Consider the following 19,910-nt stretch of genomic DNA (forward strand, 5'->3'; position numbering starts at 1 on the left):
ACCTTTAGTAAAATTGTCACAAAGCTTAGTCTTGAAGTTGCTGCTTGCCGGAGCTGAGCCTGTCATTGAAGGGTTCCTCGTGGGAGGTCCAGAGGTTGAGCAAACGTTTACGATAAGCTCTTGCACCATGGCGGTGGCTTGATTGATCTGATCAATGGTGCCCTCAAGCTCAATGTTCCTCTTGGAGGGATCTGACTCATGCTCTCTTATGGAAAGCTTGGCTCCCGTCACCCGACAGATCTGCTTTGAATTCACACCATTCTTCCCAATGATGGCCCCAGTAACTGAAGCATCAACACTGAGCTTGGTAGTGGCAAAGGCTCCAAAGCTAGCCACAGCAGGATTACTTGGTGGGTGAGGATCAACCCGACCACCCATCCTGCCTGACATTGGTCCCATTGAACGAGGATCTTCATAGGATGAGGCAGTTGACTTGCCAAGCTCCCACTCACCATGGGCAAAATGACATTTATCACCAAACTTGCAGCCTTCAGCTGTGTTATACTTGTAGCACAAACGGGTCTTGACAGCTGGAGGAGATGAACCGTCTGGAAACGATGGTGGACCAGCTGGATTTCTAGGAGGCTGTGGATGAGCTTGGTTGCCACCAAGATTCATCATCTGTGACACAACTTTGACACCACTACCACGATGTTCAATTCGAGATCCCCCACTTGGCCTGTCTATTACTCTCCCAGGACTAGGGTATGAATCACGTTCAACATGATGAGAGATATTGAAATTAGCACTCATCAAGGCCTCTGTTTCAGATGTAATCTCAAAACCTTTTGGAAGGACAAGATATTGCTCCGTGAATTTCAAGAGGATATCTCTGGAATATTTTTTGGCTGTAACTACTTCTTCATCTTTGTCATGATTATCCACTACCAGGCCCTCAGAAGAAATAACAGCCGACACTGCCGACTGGTTAGTTGCCACCGGCAACGACTTGGACGCCGCCAATGATTCAGCGTCATGTTTAGACTGCTGCAAAGAGCTTTCTGAACAAATCTCAGAATCCCTTTCAGGATGTGATGAGCTAGCTTCACCAGATGGTCTCACGTGTTTAGGAGATTCACCCTTTTCAGCACCATGTGAGCTATTTGGCCGCATTGAGTCAACCTTTTCTCCAATAGAACCAGCACTTGGCTTAACTGCAACTGTAACTGTAACTGGAATCGTTTTTGACGGAGCAGAGGAGGAGATTATAGTATGTAGATCACGGGAATGTTCCTGGCGTGCCTGCAGATTAAAAATCACAGAAAGGTTTCTTAAATTATACCAAGTTTGAATAGTACATCGTGCAAAGTTCCATAGTACTTGGAACAATAGACGAAAAGGAAGGGAGGACAGAGGATGCTGCCGTTAAGTCTCAGACTTTTAATAGACAAGCAGACCAGAAGACAAGACTCAAAAAAATAAAGTACAAACCTGGTCCCGTTTCTGCTCATCCAAATTTGGCGGGGCTGTGCTAGTTTGATCAGGAACCTACAAACACGAAAATCAACACAATCATTTGAATCTATCAAATAAGGTTAAGAAAAATGTCTAGCGCCATTCTATAGAGGAAAAAACTAAACAAATTGCATTTAGTGGATGTGAGAGCATAAGCATACCTGCATCCCATTCATGAAACCAGGACTTATGGACCCAAACTGGATGGAGGATGCCTTAGACGCATCTCCAGGGGCTGATCCATAGAAACCATTAAAAGCATATCATTAGTTATATTATTCTACTACTGCAAGTCAATGTCAAGATCAATAGTTTCCCATGCATATTATAACAAAATTCTTATAATTCATGCATAGTGGAACTATATCCAAAGCTTCTAGTCATACCCTTTATAGGTGTTCTGGGAGCTGCCGAGTCAGAGCTCATGGAGGCAGGTTGAGAAGTTGGAACCTTCAGAACAGTTCGGTTGCTTCTCTGAGGAGCCGACGACTCAGCTGGCTTGGCAGCTGGGCTTGTAACCGGCATATATATCAGATGCTTCTACCACACACCATTAAAAAAAAAAAAAAAATGAAAAAACAAACAAACAAAAGGAACAAATGCTACCGTTGAGATCAAATGCATGGTTCTCTAGTTTTGAAACGATCAAATTTATAAGATGCTCCTTCACTTTAAATTGTGGGGAGTACACTCTTCCAAGAATCTTTAGAAAACATTACGTAAAACATATCTGGTGTCAAAAATAAGAGATTGTTTTCTATATCATATATATAAGATGTCAGGTTGACGACCCAGAGTTATGATACAAAAAGATAGCCTGGAGTAAAATAGTAGCTTATCCAAAGTAAAGAACTCCAAAGGAAGGCAGAGAAGCTTTCTTTGGTCCTTATAATCCACGAAAACAAGAGGGGGAGTACTTGCTCCATACACGCATATTTGGATTCCAAAAGGCAGGCATAAGAGGTGAAAAACAAACAACACTAAGGTTGCTGTAATCAGTATGTAATTGATTCAACTATGAAATTCCCATCATTGAAATTTGATCATTAATTAATATAGCAAAAATTTAAACGAGAGAGAGAGAGAGAGAGAGAGAGAGAGAGAGAGAGAGAGACCTGGCAATGGCATGGTGTACATGTTTACTGGTATAACTTGGGCCCTGCGAAGAAAACCATTAAGAATCTAAGATTACATGAGAGAATGAGAGAGGCTTTAAGAGTTTGGTATAACTTGGGCCCTGCGAAGAAAACCATTAAGAATCTAAGATTACATGAGAGAAATAGAGAGGCTTTAAGAGGGTATTGGGTAACACAAACTAAAAGTTTCTGTTCTTCCTTTTTCTTTTTCTTTTCTCTTCTTTCCTTAATGCACATGGCATACTTCGTACAATAAAGGTAGGATACACTACACTAATTGCCAAGGTGATGGTTTAGAAACCAATCAGAAGGAGAAATGCTACGTTTACTTAACTTCTAAGTAATTTATTCAAAGTGTTGGCTTCTTTATTAAGTTATGATATGACATTGAAAATTATCGTCAATGTGGAACATATTAATTGATTCAAAATTTATGATAATTTTTACAATCACATTAAAGATAGCACTTAAAGATAAACACTTGAAAATATATATATTCACTGCCACGTTAACGAGTAAACACATGAAAGTAAGTATTTTAATTTGAAATACATGTAACATTTCTCAATCATTCTCCAAAGAAAAATGCTACACAAACTCTTTCTTTTATACTCTCAAATGCTTACTTCCTAATGCTTGAAAATATATGTTCACACCTACGTTAAGGAGTAAGCACAGGGACTTGAGAGTAAGTACTTTGAAGTACATGTAATATTTCTCGATCATTCTCCAAAGAGAAATGCTACACCAACTCTCTCTTTTACACTCTCAAACGCTTACTCCCTAATGACGTGAGTTTTCTACAATAACATTTTTTAATCTCATCTTCTTACTCTCTTTCTACAACTATCACGTTATAGAATATAAAAAAGAGGGAGTTCTTGAAGCAGTTCACAGTTGGTACATACTGCTTGATTGAATTCCAGTGACCATTCCGTAGATACTTTGAGAAGAAAGCCCAGCCAATTGTTAGAGTGAAAAGGGTATCTGGATTTGGCTTCTCCACTTTTCCTTCTTACCAAGTGGACAATACAGTCCATTCGATTCGACGGATCATTCCATCGGCCGGTGTCTGCAAAGTGTTAACCAATGGTCACAATATATTGTCGCGTGAAGAAGATAAAATGGCTCAGATTCGATTCAAATACCTCGTGAAGACATGCCCATGAACACAAGCTTTTTAACAGAAAATAAGGACAATTACTATTGATTGCAACTATTATTGCTCGATCTTCACCTCCTCTGCAACGTTTACTTTTCTGATTTCCTGTCGTAGATACGTGTTAATGCTACAGACATTATTTTTAACACAATTATTTTATTATAATGGTGATGTGACAGTTTCAATCAATTCTGAATTAATCTTTATTAAAAATAAATAAATAATTCAAAGATTACGTAAAATTATCACGTCTATTAATAGAATAAAAATAAAATATATGTCATTTCTCTTTTATTAAAGTCAAGAAACAAAGTTACAGTTGTTTTTGGTTTTGAAATCGAGAAACACTTTCTAAGTACGTCCACAAAGTACTTTGAGATGCTTTTCCATTCAAATGTGGAGATGTTTTGTTCAAATCAGAATGTTACACCGTTTGCAATTAGGTTAGACACATTTATTACCCTCATTGTGCCACCCTATGGGTTCAAATGGATTTAAGAAGAGCTGGTTAGGTTAAGTGGAAGGGTAAAATTGTCTAAAAAAATAAAATATCAATTTTGTCCTTATTTTTATATTAACTGGTTCCTCTCCAATTCAAATGAACTAGATAGAATCATTGTCCTTGCGGTTCACCTAACCCACAAACTTGTTGACACCTGAACATGTTCCATACAAACAACACATTCTTCGGTTTGAATGTGATCAATCGAGATTCGCTCCAAACCGATCTTATGCTCCGTTTGTTCCGCGGCGTAAAATGTTTTCGACATTTTTCAGTGTTTGGAGTGAGCGAAAATAATAGTCAACGGAAATCATTTTCAGTTTGATCGTAAAAACCCCTTTAATGTTTGGAAATAGATTTAAACTCTTCATTGTTGCACACACACGTTTGTAAAAATTTGTCATCGCCGAGACATTTTTGTATCCAAATTTTCTAAATTCCTAATGTTAATCTCTCATTCCTAGTTGATCTAATGCTTACAAGTCTTTATCCAGCTTCACCCATATATCTTTTTTTGCATTATCTTGTTTATTCTTAACTCCAATTTTTCTTTTGCCCTTAATAAAACCCGAGTCTTAAAAAGGATCCATATCACTACTCTTACTTCTGGCCAAATCCCGGCCAGTCGGCAGGGACCGACAGTTATGGCCGAGATATTCCTGCCGTTCTGGCCAAATCCGGCCAGCCGGCCGAAATTTGGCCTATCTGGAAAAATCCAGCCAGCCGGCCGTTCTGACTAGATTCCGGCTAGATGGCTTGGTCGCCGTAATCTGGGCTGACTGGATTCTGGATTCCGACAACATTGACCTGATGTTGTCGGATTTCGGTACCGACAAGATTTCGGTGATGGTCGACTGCTTGAACGTGAAGGTTGACTGTGTCGTTTAAAAAATGTCGAATGCGTCTGTCATCTTCAGAAAATAATTTACGCTTTTAAAATGTGTAAATCATTTTCCGAAATTTACTAAGCATTTTTGGTCAAACAGAAATCATTTTCCGGTTGATTATTATTTTTTCCCCTACCAAACACCGGAAAATGTCGAAATCATTTTCCAGAAAATCATTTTACGCCGAAACAAACAGAGCATTACCTGAATTTTTGAAGAAAAAAAATTAAAAAGAACAAAACATAAGGGTATTTTGAGAATTTTGATAGGATTTAACGAAAATTTCTAACGAAGGATTGAAAAAAAAAATAAAAATTTAAAGATGGATTACATAAATTGCCTTTGCTTTACCTGTTCCTCATCTGTCACTTTACCCAGTTCTTCATATTTCTTCTCAGCTTTGTGCATCCCCAGTAATGGAGTCTGAGGAGAAGGAATTAAACCCTTTTGAATATTGGTACCACGCAGCCACCTTTCAGAATCAGGGCTATTTCTAGCCATTCCTCCATGAGAACCCATGGATGGTCCCACCAGGATTCCTCTAGGATACTGCATGGGCGGTTGTCCGTGTGGGTTCCTGAGAACACCACAATTACCTCCCGGGCCAGGTCGAAAACCTGCTGCATTACCTCCATAAACAAGATCCGGCCGTGGATCCCTCCCCGAACTGAAATTACCAAATAGTTTACTCCACCTGTCTTCTTCTACCACACCACTACCACGACGTTCAATTCGACTTCTCCCAATAACAACATTATCCAGTCTCCCAATAACCTGTTGTCCAGCAGCATCGGCTTTCTGAAGTATTTCTTTCTTCTTCTTCTTCTTCTTTCCTCCTTTAGCAGTTTTCTTTGCCTTACTCAGATCAAGGCTTGGCTTATCCTTTAGAAAGATGTAAATTTTTGCATAAGGAGTAACGAAAAAGGGCTAAACTAAATTGGAAAATAATTAAAGGAAGGAATGGGTCATACAAAGCATAGAAGTACCTGACTAGGGTATGAATCACGTTCAACATGATGAGAGATATTGAAATTAGCACTCATCAAGGCCTCTGTTTCAGATGTAATCTCAAAATCTTTTGGAAGGACGAGATATTGCTCCGTGAATTTCAAGAGGAAATCTCTGGAATATTTTTTGGCTGTAACTACTTCTTCATCTTTGTCATGATTATCCAGTCTCCCAATAACATGTTGTCCCTTATCTGAAACTTCTAATTTTGGTGTAGATATGTCAGCTGCATCTTCCCAATCATCAAGCTCAGCTTTGCTTGTCCCACCCATTTCACTTGCTATAGAATCTACTTCGACAGCATCAGCAGGTGCCTGCTTCACATCCACAATATTAGAAGTGCTCTCAGTACTTTCCGTAGACACAGCAGTTTCTTTCTTTTCATCCGGGCCCTTATATGCATTATAAAGATCAGAAGTAGTCCCAGCAGCATTGGCTTTCTGAAGTATTTCTTTCATCTTCTTCTTTCCTCCTTCAGCACTATTCTTTGCCTTACTCAGATCAAGGCTTGGCTTATCCTTGGAAACTGATGCTGCAAATGAGACCAAACCACCGCCAAAATTCTCTGCAATTTCCCCTTCATGTTTTGAAGTTGCTTCCAGAAGATCAGGGGTCAGAATAGCAGACTGCTGATCTGATATACCAGACATTGTAACAACTTCTTTACTGCCTATGCAATCACTCCTTGAAGGAACATCCAAAGTTGAGGCCTTCTCACCATTAGAACTTCCAGCATCTGAGAAATCAGTTGTCCCATCCATCTCTGCATGACACTCCACAGGTTCAGCGAGCCCTCTCTGTGAAGTCTCTAAAGTTGGGACCTCATCACTTGTAGTTATTGCCTTCAGATCAGAATCCTGTCCAGATTGTTTGCCCTCAGTATGTTTAATAAGTTCCGAGGATTTTAACGAAACAGGCTCCGATGATATCTCACTACTCTGAACATCTTGTTTGAACTCCAATTCAGGCAATCTGCTTTCTCCTTGTTCATCCTTTAACACAGTTTCATGTAGTAATTCTTCATTCTGCAAAGATGATTCATCTAGCTTAGCATGGTGAGCAGTCTCAAAGGTATCAACAATGATTCCGGAACCAGAAATTTCAGATGAGACACTGGTGGAGTCTTCTCCAACACTTTCAACCTTTAATTCAGAAGCATCAGCAGCACCACCAACTGTTAACAGTGATGGCCGGGATAATGAAACACTTTCACTAGACGTCGGTGTAGCAAGAGCTGGTTTAGCTTCTACAGCTCCAGAAAGTCCACTGTTAGAAGATATACCATGCTCTAGAGCCTGAGAATGCAAATTTGAGGTTGAAGTAGATTGGCTGCTAACCTGTAGAAAGGTGTAAATTTTTGCATAAAGATTAACGAAAAAGGGCTTAACTAAATTGGAAAATAATTAAAGGAAAGGGTCATACAGCATAAAAGTACCTGACGCTGTGATTGGACGTGTCCTTTCTTGCCTGTCTTCTTTTGATGATCTTTGATAGAGTTTGATCTACCAAGTATTTCCCTTCTTCTGCCCTCATTATTAGGCACAACTACTGTAGATTCCTCGGATGGAGAAACCAAAGCAGAAGATAATGGATTGGATACCAGGCCCTCAGAAGAAATAACAGCCAACATTGCCGACTGGTTAGTTGCCACCAGCAACGACTTGGACACCAATGATTCAGTGTCATGTTTAGACTGCTGCAAAGAGCTTTCTGAACAAATCTCAGAATCCCTTTCAGGATGTGATGAGCTAGCTTCACCAGATGGTCTCACGTATTTAGGAGATTCACCCTTTTCAGCACCATGTGAGCTATTTGGCCGCATTGAGTCTGCAACCTTTTCTCCAATAGAACCAGCACTTGGCTTAACTGTAACCGGAATCGTTGTTGACGGAGCAGAGGAGGAGATTATAGTATGTAGATCACGGGAATGTTCCAAGTTTGGTAGATTAAAAGAATCATGGCGTGCCTGCAGATTAAAAATCACAGAAAGGTTTCTTAAATTATTAAATATAAATGCATATCTCCAAGCACAAAGGAAATGGTACACCAAAATTATACCAAGTTTGAATAGTACATCGTGCAAAGTTCCATAGTACTTGGAACAATAGACGAAAAGGAAGGGAGGACAGAGGATGCAGCCGTTAAGTCTCAGACTTTTAATAGACAAGCAGACCAGAAGACAAGACTCAAAAAAAAAAAGTACAAACCTGGTCCCGTTTCTGCTCATCCAAATTTGGCGGGGCTGTGCTAGTTTGATCAGGAACCTACAAACACGAAAATCAACACAATCATTTGAATCTATCAAATAAGGTTCAGAAAAATGTCCAGTGCCATTCTGTAGAGAAAAAAAACTAAACAAATTGAATTTAGTGGATGTGAGAGCATAAGCATACCTGCATCCCATTCATGAAACCAGGACTTATGGACCCAAACTGGAAGGAGGATGCCTTAGACGCATCTCCAGGGGCTGATCCATAGAAACCATTAAAAGCATATCATTAGTTATATTATTCTACTACTGCAAGTCAATGTCAAGATCAATACTCTCCCATGCATATTGTAACAAAATTCTTTTAATTCATGCATAGTGGAACTATATCCAAAGCTTCTAGTCATACCCTTTATAGGTGTTCTGGGAGCTGCCGAGTCAGAGCTCATGGAGGCAGGTTGAGAAGTTGGAACCTTCGGAACAGTTTGGTTGCTTTTCTGAGGAGCCGACGACTCAGCTGGCTTGGCAGCTGGGCTTGTAACCAGCATATCAGATGCTCCTACCACACACCATTAAAAAAAAAAAAAATGAAAAAAAAAAAAAAAAGGAACAAATTTCATCCCAATCAAACAGGCAGTATCCATCATAAAACTCAATGACGCTTCCTTGAATTTCAATAAAAACCCATCAACAAAATTCACAAAGCAATAAACCATAACTGTAAAAGACAATTTTTTTTTCTCTCTTTTAGAAAAACAATCTTACCATGAAATTGGGGCTGCACATGGGAACCAGTCTGTACAGCAGCAGTAGGCGGCGTTGACACATTACTAGACTCCAACGGAGAGGAATTCACAGTGGGCACGCTTGCCCTAGACTGCCCTCCTTGTGCATTATTGTTATTCCTCTTCAAACTGAAACACACACACCCAAAAAACCCAAATCACAGACCAGCAAAACAAACAAAAAAACCAAACCTTAATTCCCTTATCCACCACAAAACAACCATCAAAACCCTAACTTCCAACAAACCCTCAAAATCCAAAAACAAACCAAAAAGATCCTTACCTGCGGCCGGAGGATAACCCGTATGATGGAGAAGGGGCGGGCCCGCCGCCCTTAACGTAAGCGCCTGAGGAGCCCTGCTGCTGATTGGAGCTCGTGGATTGCCTATCGGATTTCCGGTACTGTGTCGTATCGCCTATCGGATCTTCTTCATTAGGATCCTGATACTGACCCAACAATTTCTGTATGCATGCGTGCATTATTCGTTCAGTCAATACTTTCTTCTTGTACAACTCCCCAATCAATCCAATTTTATCCAACATTGGTCTTCTAGCCATAATTCTCTTCTCTTCTTTTTCCTCTGCTGACTGTTTGATCTCACCCTCTTCATCAGCTTTATTAGCTTCTTCTTCCTGCTCTCTTTCCCCACTCTCAAATTCCTTCTGGCACTTGCTCACAAGAACTCTCGTAATAGTTATCTTTTCATTGTCTTCATTGAAGTCAGGCAACTCCCCAGCCAAATGACAACAAAAATTTACATACATCTCAAAGTAAATAGGCTCCATTAAAGCTCTGTCAAAGATCTGTGAGACAAAACTAGTTACAGTGGCAGCATTGTCAATGTTAATTGCTTTCACTTGCTCAAAAAGTTTCTCAGAGTTCGTTGGAGTAAGTTTGTTTAAAATAGCTCTTATTTGCCTTTGCTTTGCCTCTTCCTCATCCGCCACTTTACCCACTTCGTACTTCTTCTCAGCTTTGTGCATCATCAGTAATGGAGTTTGAGGAGAAGGAATTAAGCCCTTCTGTTGAATATTGGTAGTAGTAACATCCTTTTGTTTTCTCCTTGCCTTTTGCGTTCTACTTGCCTTAGAATCATAAAGATAATTCTGATAATTATAAGATGCAAAACCCCAGATAGCAAAAAGCATAGCAATTACCTTGACGCCATTCATCTTGTCATGGAAAACTATCATAGTAGCAATAGGAGTAACAGCCAAAGAGGAAGTACTGATAACATTGTAGAAGAGAGATGACACCATAAAAATCAAGCCCACAACACCAACAGAACAAATCTGCCAAGCCACAGCTGTCCACACCAAAGTCATTACATAAGAAACTCTTCCTGCACCAAAACCCTCCATTTCCCCATGCAAACTCTTCCACTCCCCACTTGCAAAAAGACCCACAATAGAAACACAAGTGGCAACAAGTGATGTATAGATTTGCATTTCCAAAACCACAGAAAATGTTTCCCTTTTTAGAACCTTTTGGAAGGAAAGCTGCATCAGGGAAAGCAAAAGAGAGGAAAGTGCAGAAGCTCCTAGGGTACAAAGGAGGCAAGTGATATATTTCCAACTAGAAACTCCTGATGGTCCTTCAGAGTCTTCATTGACTGCAATCAGGGCAGCAGATAATGAGAGGACAACCAGAGAGTTAAAAATTGAAGCAGTGAACTTCTGAGAATTGATGAAGTAAGAGAACACCGCATTAAAAGCTAATTGGGATACACATATGAGGGAGTAAGTAGAGGCAGGAAGGTACAAGAGTCCAACAGAATACATCATCTTGTCACCAGATATCAGAACTCCAAGACAGAAGTAGATCAAGGCATGAATTTTAATAGAGGGTAGGGCCAAAGAAGTTGAAGGTTGCTGAGAGGAAGGAGTAAAAAATAGTGGGATGAAAAGGATTGGGAAGCCAGCAGTTTGAACAAGAGTAGCCATCCATTTACCATTTCCACCCTGGACATAATAAAATCTCCCAATAAGAACAACAGCAGATTGGCCCACAGCGAGGAAGAAAATGTTTAGTGCCACCAAAAACCACCATTGCCACTTCTCGACTTTTCTCAGTAATAACTGGTTGGTCAAGGTTAGATCTTTGATCATGAGTTCCAAATTACCTGTAATTGGATATTAAGCATGTCGAAACAAGGTTCAGTATCCTTATTAAAAGAAGGGTTTCATCAATCCACAAAATTCACAGATTGTAGTATTTAAATTTAAAGTGATCCATCCAAGAACAATAATCAAGTATAGCAACATTTATGAAGACTCATTCTCTACAATTTGAGTTTTCTGATACACCAGCTGCATAGATAAAATCACCATATATTGAAATTATTAGCCACTTCTCAAAATGGTTTGATATGCAGAAGGCCTGAATCAAGGTCTAGTAAGAATACTTATGTGGCAATATGAGATCAAATACATGGTTCTCTAGTTTTGAAATGATCCAATATATAAGATGTTCTTTTACTTTAAATTGTGGGGAGTTTAGAAAAGATTACATAAAACATATCTAGTGTAAAAAATAGGAGATATTTTTTTATATCAGTTATAAAAGATGTCTTCCTTATAACATTTATCAGGTTGACGACCCATAGTGATGATACTAAAAGATAGCCTAGAGTAAAATGATGGCCTAGCCAAAGTAAAGAACTCAAAATGAAAGTTTCTCTTAGAGGGGAGTACTTGCTCCATACACATATTTAGATTCCAAAAACCATGGATAAGGGGTGAAAAATAAACACTAAGGTTGCTGTAACCGGTACGTAATTGATTCAACTATGGAATTCTAGTAATTGAAATTTGATCATTAATTAATATAACAAAAATTTGAGAGAGAGAGAGAGACCAGCCTCATAAGACCGTCTTTCCTCCGACTGACCATCCTGAGTAGGTGGTACTCCACAGTAACCATCCATCTGAGCGTTTGGGGAAGACAACATCATTGACCCTCTTGGACCAAAATCCATTGGTGCCCTTCTTGCTGACTGGCTTATGCTCGAAGCATGACCCAACCCGCTAACTTGCGCCTGTTGTTCTTGAGCAGCATCTCTGTGCACTTCCTCAATCTTTTTCGGCCCTTCAACTTTTCTCCTCTGCTGCCATTTATTCTTTCTCAAATCAATTGCATCCTTCAACCTGACCCTAGAAGATAAATTCATATTATTGGAGAATGTCTTCATTCTATCAAAATATGCATCCATATGCTCCTTAGCTTGTTCATGGTCGATCATTTCTCCAATAGTACTCATCAATTTGCACAAAGCTTCAACATCTTCTGCATCAGGATCCTGATACTGACCCAGAAATATCTGTATGCCTGCGTGCATTATTCGCTCAGTCAACATTTTCTTCTTGTACAACTCCCCAATTACTCTAATGTAACCCAACATTCGTCTTCTAGCCTCAACTCTCTTCTCTTCTCTTTCCTCTGCAGACTGTTTGATCTGACCCTCTTCATCAGCTTTATTAGCTTCTTCGTCTTGCTTTCTTTCCCCCCTCTCAAATTCCTCCTGGCACTTGTTCAGAAGTACTCTCTTAAAAGTTATCTTTTCATTGTCTTCATTGAAATCAGGAAACTCCATAGCCAGATGACAACAGAAAGTTACATACATCTCACAGTAAGTAGGCTCCATTAAAGCTCTGTCAAATATCTGTGAGATGACACCAGTTAGAGTGGCAGCATTGTCAATGTTAACTGCTTTCCCTTGCTCAAAAAGTTTCTCAAAGTTCGTTGGAGTAAGTTTGTTTAAAATAGCTCTTATTTGCCTTTGCTTTGCCTGTTCCTCATCCGCCACTTCACCCACTTCATATTTCTTCTCAGCTTTGTGCATCATCAGTTCCTGATTACCTGTAATTGGATATTAAGCATGTCTAAACAACTTTTACTATCCTTATTAAAAGATGGGTTTCATCAATCCACAAAATTCACAGATTGGAGTGGTATTCAAACTTAAAATGGTCAATCCTAGAACAGTAACTCAAGTATTGCAACATTTATAATGACTCTTTCTCTACAATTTGAGTTTTCTGATACACAAGCCGGGTAGCTAAAACCACCATATATTGAAATTATTAGTCACTTCTCAAAATGGTTTGATATGCAGAAGACCTGTATCAAGATCTAGTAAGAATACTTAAGCATAATCTTTAGAAAACATTACATAAAACATATCTAGTGTCAAAAATATGAGATTGTTTTCTATATCATATATATAAGATGTCAGGTTGAGGACCCAGAGTTATGATACTAAAAGATAGCCTGCAGTAAAATAGTAGCTTATCCAAAGTAAAGAACTCCAAAGGAAGGCAGAGAAGCTTTCTTTGGTCCTTATAATCGAAGAAAACAAGAGGGGGAGTACTTGCTCCATACACGCATATTTAGATTCCAAAAGGCAGGCATAAGAGGTGAAAAACAAACAACACTAAGATTGCTGTAATCAGTATGTAATTGATTCAACTATGAAATTCCCATCATTGAAATTTGATCATTAATTAATATAGCTAAAATTTAAACGAGAGAGAGAGAGAGACCTGGCAATGGCATGGTGTGCATGTTTACTGGTATAACTTGGGCCCTGCGAAGATAACCATTAAGAATCTAAGATTACATGAGAGAATGAGAGAGGCTTTAATCTAAGATAACACCAACTAAAAGTTTCTGTTCTTCCTTTTTCTTTTTCTTTTCTATTCTTTCCTTAAAGCAGATGGCATACTTCGTACAATAAAGGTAGGAAACACTACAATAAATTGCCAAGGTGATGGTTTAGAAACCAGTCAGAAGGAGAAATGCTACGTTTACTTCCCCGTATGGCAACCACCTTTCCTCCCCTTCCCTCCTTTTCCCTTCTCTAAAAAAAAAAATCAATTTCAAAACATTCTTAATTTTTTTTATTTTTTATATCACATCAACAATTTTTTATTACTATTTAAATAAAAAAAACCCACTACAATACAAATTTTTTTTCCAATTTTTCATATAAATTATTTATATTTTATATCAAATTAATCACGTTTTACTACTACTCAAAAACAATTCCCCCCATATTTGAAGTAAAAAGAGGTTGCAAAAGGGGCGTAAAGTAATTTATTCAAAGTGTTTGCTTCTTTATTAAGTTATGATATGAAATTGAAAATTATCGTCGGGATAATTTTTACTGTCACATTAAAGATAGCACTTAAAAATAAACACTTGAAAATAAATATATTCATTGTCACGTTAGTGAGTAAACACGTACATGACAGTAAGTATTTTAAAATACATGTAACATTTCCCAATCATTCTCCAAAGAAAAATGCTACACAAACTCTTTCTTTTACACTCTCAAATGCTTACTTCCTAATACTTGAAAGTATATGTTCACTCCTACGTTAAGGAGTAAGCACAGGGACTTGAGAGTAAGCACTTTGAAGTTTTGAACTTTGAAGTACACGTAGTATTTCTCGATCATTCTCCAAAGAAAAATGCTACAACAACTCTCACTTTTACACTCTCAAACGCTTACTCTCTAATCACGTGAGTTTTCTACAATAACATTTTTTAATCCCATCTTCGTACTCTCTTTCTACAACTATCACGTTATAGAATATAAAAAAGAGGGAGTTATTGTAGCAGTTCACAGTTGGTACATACTGCTTGATTGAATTCCAGTGACCATTCCGTAGATACTTTGAGAAGAAAGCCCAGCCAATTGTTAGAGAGAAAAGGGTATCCGGATTTGGCTTCTCCACTTTTCCTTCTTACCAAGGGGACAATACAGTCCATTCGATTCGACGGATCATTCCATCGGCCGGTGTCTGCAAAGTGTTAACCAACGGTCACAATATATATATTGTCGCGTGAAGAAGATAAAATGGTTCAGATTCGATTCAAATACCTCGCGAAGACATGCCCATGAACACAAGCTTTTTAACAGAAAATGAGGACAATTACTATTGATTGCAACTATTATTGCTCGATCTTCACCTCCTCTGCAACGTTTACTTTTCTGATTTCCTGTCGTAGATACGTGTTAATGCTACAGATATTATTTTTAACGCACAATTATTTTATTATAATGGTAACGTGATAGTCTCGATCAATTCTGAATTAATTTTTATTAAAAATAAAGATAATTGCATCATTGGTCCCTGTAGTATACAATAATTATTTTTCACTCCCTATAGTTTAAAAAGTGCATGGGAGATCCTTGTGGTATTCAATAATTACAAATCGATCCCTGGCGTCAAATTTTGTTAAATTTTTTAACAGATTCTGTCAAATGCCACGTCAGCGCCACGTGTCGTCATCTTATTGGTGACACGTGACGCTGACATGTCCAATCTTAATAAAATAATATAAATTTATTAAAAAATAAATAAAAATACTTATTTTTTTAAAAAAAATTAAAATTCAAAAAAAAAAAAAACAAAAGAAAAAAGAAAAATGGGGGCAAGGGGGTGGCCCGATGGCCACCCCCAGCCACTGGGGGTAGCCGTGTGCCACCCCCAGAGGCCGCCTGGGGTAGCGCGCGACCACCCCAGTAGCTAGGGGTGGCACACGACCACCCCCAGGCCATTGGGGGTGGCCTTCGGGCCACCCCTAGATCTATTAGGGGGTGGCCTTCCCAATGGCCTGGGGGTGGCCCAGCCACCCCATGCATGCCCTTTTTTCTTCTTTTTTTGTTTTTTTTTTAAAAAAAAAATATAAGTTTATTTATTTATTTTTTAATAAATTTATATTTTTTTTATTAAGATGGACACGTGTCGCCAATAAGATGGCGACACGTGTCGCTGACGTATAGGGCTAACATATTCCGTCAAAATTGCGGACGGAAAATCAACCCAGAGAGTAAGACGTAATTATTGCATACCACAGAGACCTCTCATGAACTTTTTAATCCATAGGGAGTAAAAAATAATTATGGCATACCACAGGGACCAACGGCGCAATTATCCCTTAAAAATAAATAAATCAATCAAAGATTAGGTAAGATTATCACGTCGACATTATGAGATACTAATAGTGAAAAGGGAGAAAAGTGTTTTGAACGATTGCTTAATTGATTGTGTGCCTCAAAGCACAATTATATACACAAGTTGGAAAGATTAAATAAATACAAAGTAATCAAGAAGGACATGCAAGAAGATCTAAGGAGTATTGTCTTTGCAGCATGATGTATGTTAAGGAATGGTTGGAGTGATCTGGCGGTATGGTGCAGTGTTGTACAGTATGGCCATTGTTGTACAGTATGGACGTTGCTTGTGCAAGAGCTGCTGCAGCAGTATGGGCTGAACTGTGACATGTAGAGGAAGCTTGAGCTGTTGAACTTAGACATGCAGAGAGAGAGAGAGCTTGGACAGTTGAAGAGTAACGGCTACTAGCCATTACTTGATAGTTGAAGAGGATCCTCTAACATCCCCCCGCAAGCTCAGGGTAGAGGAAAGGACCTGAGCTTGGCATGAAGATGAGCAAACCGGGAAGATGACAACCCTTTGGTGAAGATATCAGCAGCTTGGTCTAGGGTAGAAATAAATTTGAGAACAATGTCACCATGGAGGACCTTCTCTCGGATGAAATGGTAATCGACTTCAATGTGTTTGGTACGGGCATGGTAGATAGGGTTGGATGCTAAGGCTAGTGCACTAACATTATCACACCAGAGAATAGGAGGAATATGCAGAAAAATACATAGTTCCTTGAGTAACATATGGATCCAGAAGAGTTCAACTGTTGTTACAGCTAAAGACCGATATTCAGCTTCGGTACTAGATCTTGAGACAACATTTTGCTTCTTGTTACTCCAAGAAATTAGGCTATTACCAAGAAAAATACAGAAACCAGACGTGGACTTGCGGTCATCAGGATTTCCAGCCCAATCCGAATCACAATAGGCTTGAAGATGCATAGGACCCTTTGATATGAGCAAGCCATGGTCTGGGGTATGCTTCAAATATCGAAGCACTCTTTTGGCAGCCGACCAATGTGCAGAGGTGGGATTGTGTATATGTTGGCACAATTGATTGACAGATAATGAAATATCAAGTCTAGTGAGTGTGCAATATTGAAGAGCTCCCACAACTTGTCTATATTGAGTTGGATCAGTGAGTGAAGGGCTGTCAAACTGAGAGAGTTTAATCACTGAGGAGCAGGGAGTGGCAGTAGGCTTGGCTTCCATCATGTGTGTTCTGTTGAATAAGTCAGCAACATACTTGGCTTGAGACAAGTGCAGAGTATCAGCCGTCCTGGTAGCCTTGATTCCAAGGAAGTAGCCAAGGTTCCCAAGGTCTTTAACTGGAAATTGAGCTTGCAGCATGAGGATAAGAGACCGAATAGCTGCTGGATTGTTACTTGTAACCAATATATCATCTACATAGACCAACAAGAGAATAGTAAGGCTGCCTTTGATAAATAAGAAGAGAGATGTATCAACCATAGAGGGAGTGAAACCAAGGTCCAATAGAGCCATGGAAAGGCAATGGAACCAGGCTCGGGGTGCCTGCTTGCGTCCATAAATGGACTTGTGTAATTTGCACACATAGGCCGGGTGAACAGGGTCTTGAAACCCCGGGGGCTGCTCCATGTAGACTTCCTCCATTAAGGTTCCATGAAGGAAGGCATTGGATATGTCAAGTTGCTTATTGGGCCAATCAAGTTGAACAGCAAGGGTGAGCACAATTCGGATAGTAGAGGCTTTAATAACTGGACTAAATGTTTCAGTGTAGTCAAGCCCATTCTTCTGTTCAAATCCTTTTGCAACAAGGCGAGCTTTGAATCTTTCAATAGAGCCATCAGCAAGTTGTTTGATTTTATATACCCATTTGTTGCGTATGACATGTCTGTGCAAGGGTCGAGGGAATAGGGTGTAATGTCCAAGACATTTTGGAATAACTAAACACAAAATTTAGGTAAATAATTAATTTAAGTTAAATTAGCGTCTTTAAAATGCAAGAGAATATTTTAAGTTCAAAGAAAAGAAATTACAAAAAGAAAAGAATTACAGAATTTAAATAAATAATAATAATAATAATAAAACAAAAGAAAATATAAAAGAAAGTAAATGATTAAATAATATATATATATATAACAAAAGAAGTGGTGAGGCGCAAGGGCGCGAGACCTGTGCCCTGCCACTTAACAAAGAAGGGCCATGTGGCCCTTCAAAAAGATAAAAATTAAAAATTAAAAAAAAAATAAAAAATAAAAATAAAAAAGAAGAAGAAGAGAGAGAGCCAACGTGAGGCGCACAGGCCCCTCACTTAAAAGAAAAAGGAAAGGAGGCAGTCCCTCCTTTCCATCAGATCCGTGAGGCTAAGGGGTAAAGGGAAGGGGGGGGGGGGGGGTTCTTTAGTAGAAAAACCACCATCCACGAAGATCCAACGGCCCGATCTTCGATCCATCTTCGAAAACGTGATCCTTGCACTCGGATCTATGTTCCCAACGTTCGCTTTGAGGTAAAACACTAAACTTATGGTTTTGTGATTTTTGGGTAAAATCCTATAAATGAGTTTAATCCTCTATGTTCTTTAGGTAGTTGGGATTGTTGGAACTTACTTGAAGCTACCCAAACCTCGAGTTTTGGTTTGGTAATCTTGTGGTGAGTTTTCCTCAAACCCTAACTTTTAGTTATTTGATTTTAGTTGTATTTTAGGAGATTAACCCTTAGTGAATGCTATGGGTTAATGATATTGTGATTAAGGTAGTGTTTTACAATTATGGGTTAAGTTTAGAAAATCCTAATTTGATAAGTAAAATTAATTTGGGGGTTTTGAAATGTTTAAAACATAGATTGTGAATTAATGGATTAATTGCATTGGAAGTGTTAAACAATTTCAAATCATCTATGGGTTTCATGAAAAATAGGCATTTATGGGATTAGGTCCTAAAAATAGTAATTAGTATAAACTGGAGATTTTAATTGTAAATTTAGGAATATTTCTATATAGTATATATGGGTTTAGTCAAATAATGGGTAATTTCATGTTATAGCCTTTGAGCGATTCAAAGTGCTAATTGTTATAGTTGTTGATTAAATAGTTAAATAGTGCATTGTGTTGTGAATATAGCGGCACTTTGCGAGTCAAACCTAGGATTGTTGGAATAAGGAGTACGAGCAATCTAAGGTGAGTATTCTACTCACTGAGAAAAGATATTTTTACGTATTTTATAGAAGTGCAAACGATATATGATTTTCTACTGAACCGACAATATGTTAACAAGTATGTTTAGATATTTTAAGTAGTTTTAATTATGTTGAAATATATCAATGATGTTTGTGAGAAATGATATGCGACTGGAAGTTGTGATTGGAATTGATTTGAAGGATTTGATTGCCTGTTGTGGTTGGGATTTAAATTACGCAAATATTGATTGATGAATTGACGCGTTAAATTGTTTATTTATTTATATTGAAAGCATGAGTTAAATGCATGTTTATGAAATTAGAAAGTATATGTATATTGTTTTAAGGCATGTGGCATAAGCATATGAACGCTAAACGTATATCGAAGTGAGGTTTATAACCCACGGGAAACGACAAGCCTCTAATCGGCAAGTAGTACCAGGTGCTACTTGGTCGATGTAAAACTTTAATCGGCAAGTAGTACCGGGTGCTACTTGGTTGATGTAAAACTCTAATCGGCGGATAGTACTGGGTGCTATTCGGTCAATGTAAAACTTTAATCGGCGAGTAGTTCGCTATTCGGTCGATGTAAAACTTTAATCGGCAAATAGTACCGTGTGCTACTTGGTCGATGTAAAACTCTAATTGGCGGATAGT

At 38.6% G+C, this 19,910-nt stretch overlaps 2 protein-coding genes across 2 annotated transcripts in view; both read right to left on the reverse strand.

Moving 5' to 3' along the window:
• Positions 1-1,219: 1,219 nt before the first annotated feature.
• LOC133879779 (eukaryotic translation initiation factor 4G-like) lies at positions 1,220-2,880 on the reverse strand. Its single transcript, XM_062318553.1, has 5 exons — positions 2,571-2,880; positions 1,842-1,961; positions 1,617-1,690; positions 1,428-1,488; positions 1,220-1,242 (listed from the first exon to the last, which is right to left on the reverse strand). The coding sequence occupies exons 1-5, from the start codon at positions 2,590-2,592 to the stop codon at positions 1,220-1,222; spliced, it is 300 nt and encodes a 99-aa protein (XP_062174537.1). The 5' UTR covers positions 2,593-2,880.
• A 2,578-nt stretch (positions 2,881-5,458) lies between these two features.
• The window catches only part of LOC133879561 (eukaryotic translation initiation factor 4G-like), a 30,314-nt gene continuing 15,862 nt past the window's right edge, over positions 5,459-19,910 (reverse strand). The window contains exons 7-15 of the mRNA XM_062318174.1: positions 12,002-12,291; positions 9,428-11,267; positions 9,125-9,273; positions 8,769-8,918; positions 8,544-8,617; positions 8,358-8,414; positions 7,586-8,116; positions 6,129-7,487; positions 5,459-6,024 (exon numbers count right to left, since the gene is read on the reverse strand). Coding sequence (XP_062174158.1) covers positions 5,470-6,024; positions 6,129-7,487; positions 7,586-8,116; positions 8,358-8,414; positions 8,544-8,617; positions 8,769-8,918; positions 9,125-9,273; positions 9,428-11,267; positions 12,002-12,291 — 5,005 coding nt within the window. The 3' untranslated portion in view covers positions 5,459-5,469. The remainder of the gene's footprint in view (positions 6,025-6,128; positions 7,488-7,585; positions 8,117-8,357; positions 8,415-8,543; positions 8,618-8,768; positions 8,919-9,124; positions 9,274-9,427; positions 11,268-12,001; positions 12,292-19,910) is intronic.

This window comes from Alnus glutinosa, chromosome 10 (genome assembly GCF_958979055.1).
Source record: "Alnus glutinosa chromosome 10, dhAlnGlut1.1, whole genome shotgun sequence".
Classification (NCBI taxonomy): Eukaryota; Viridiplantae; Streptophyta; class Magnoliopsida; order Fagales; family Betulaceae; genus Alnus; species Alnus glutinosa.

Coding starts and splice junctions, on each gene's coding strand:
- LOC133879779 (XM_062318553.1), bottom strand. CDS start 2,592: ATGTACACCATGCCATTGCCAG. Junction 1,489..1,616: donor GTTTCATGAATGGGATGCAG/GTATGCTTATGC, acceptor TCGTGTTTGTAG/GTTCCTGATCAAACTAGCAC. Junction 1,243..1,427: donor GCAGAAACGGGACCAGGTTT/GTACTTTATTTT, acceptor TTTAATCTGCAG/GCACGCCAGGAACATTCCCG.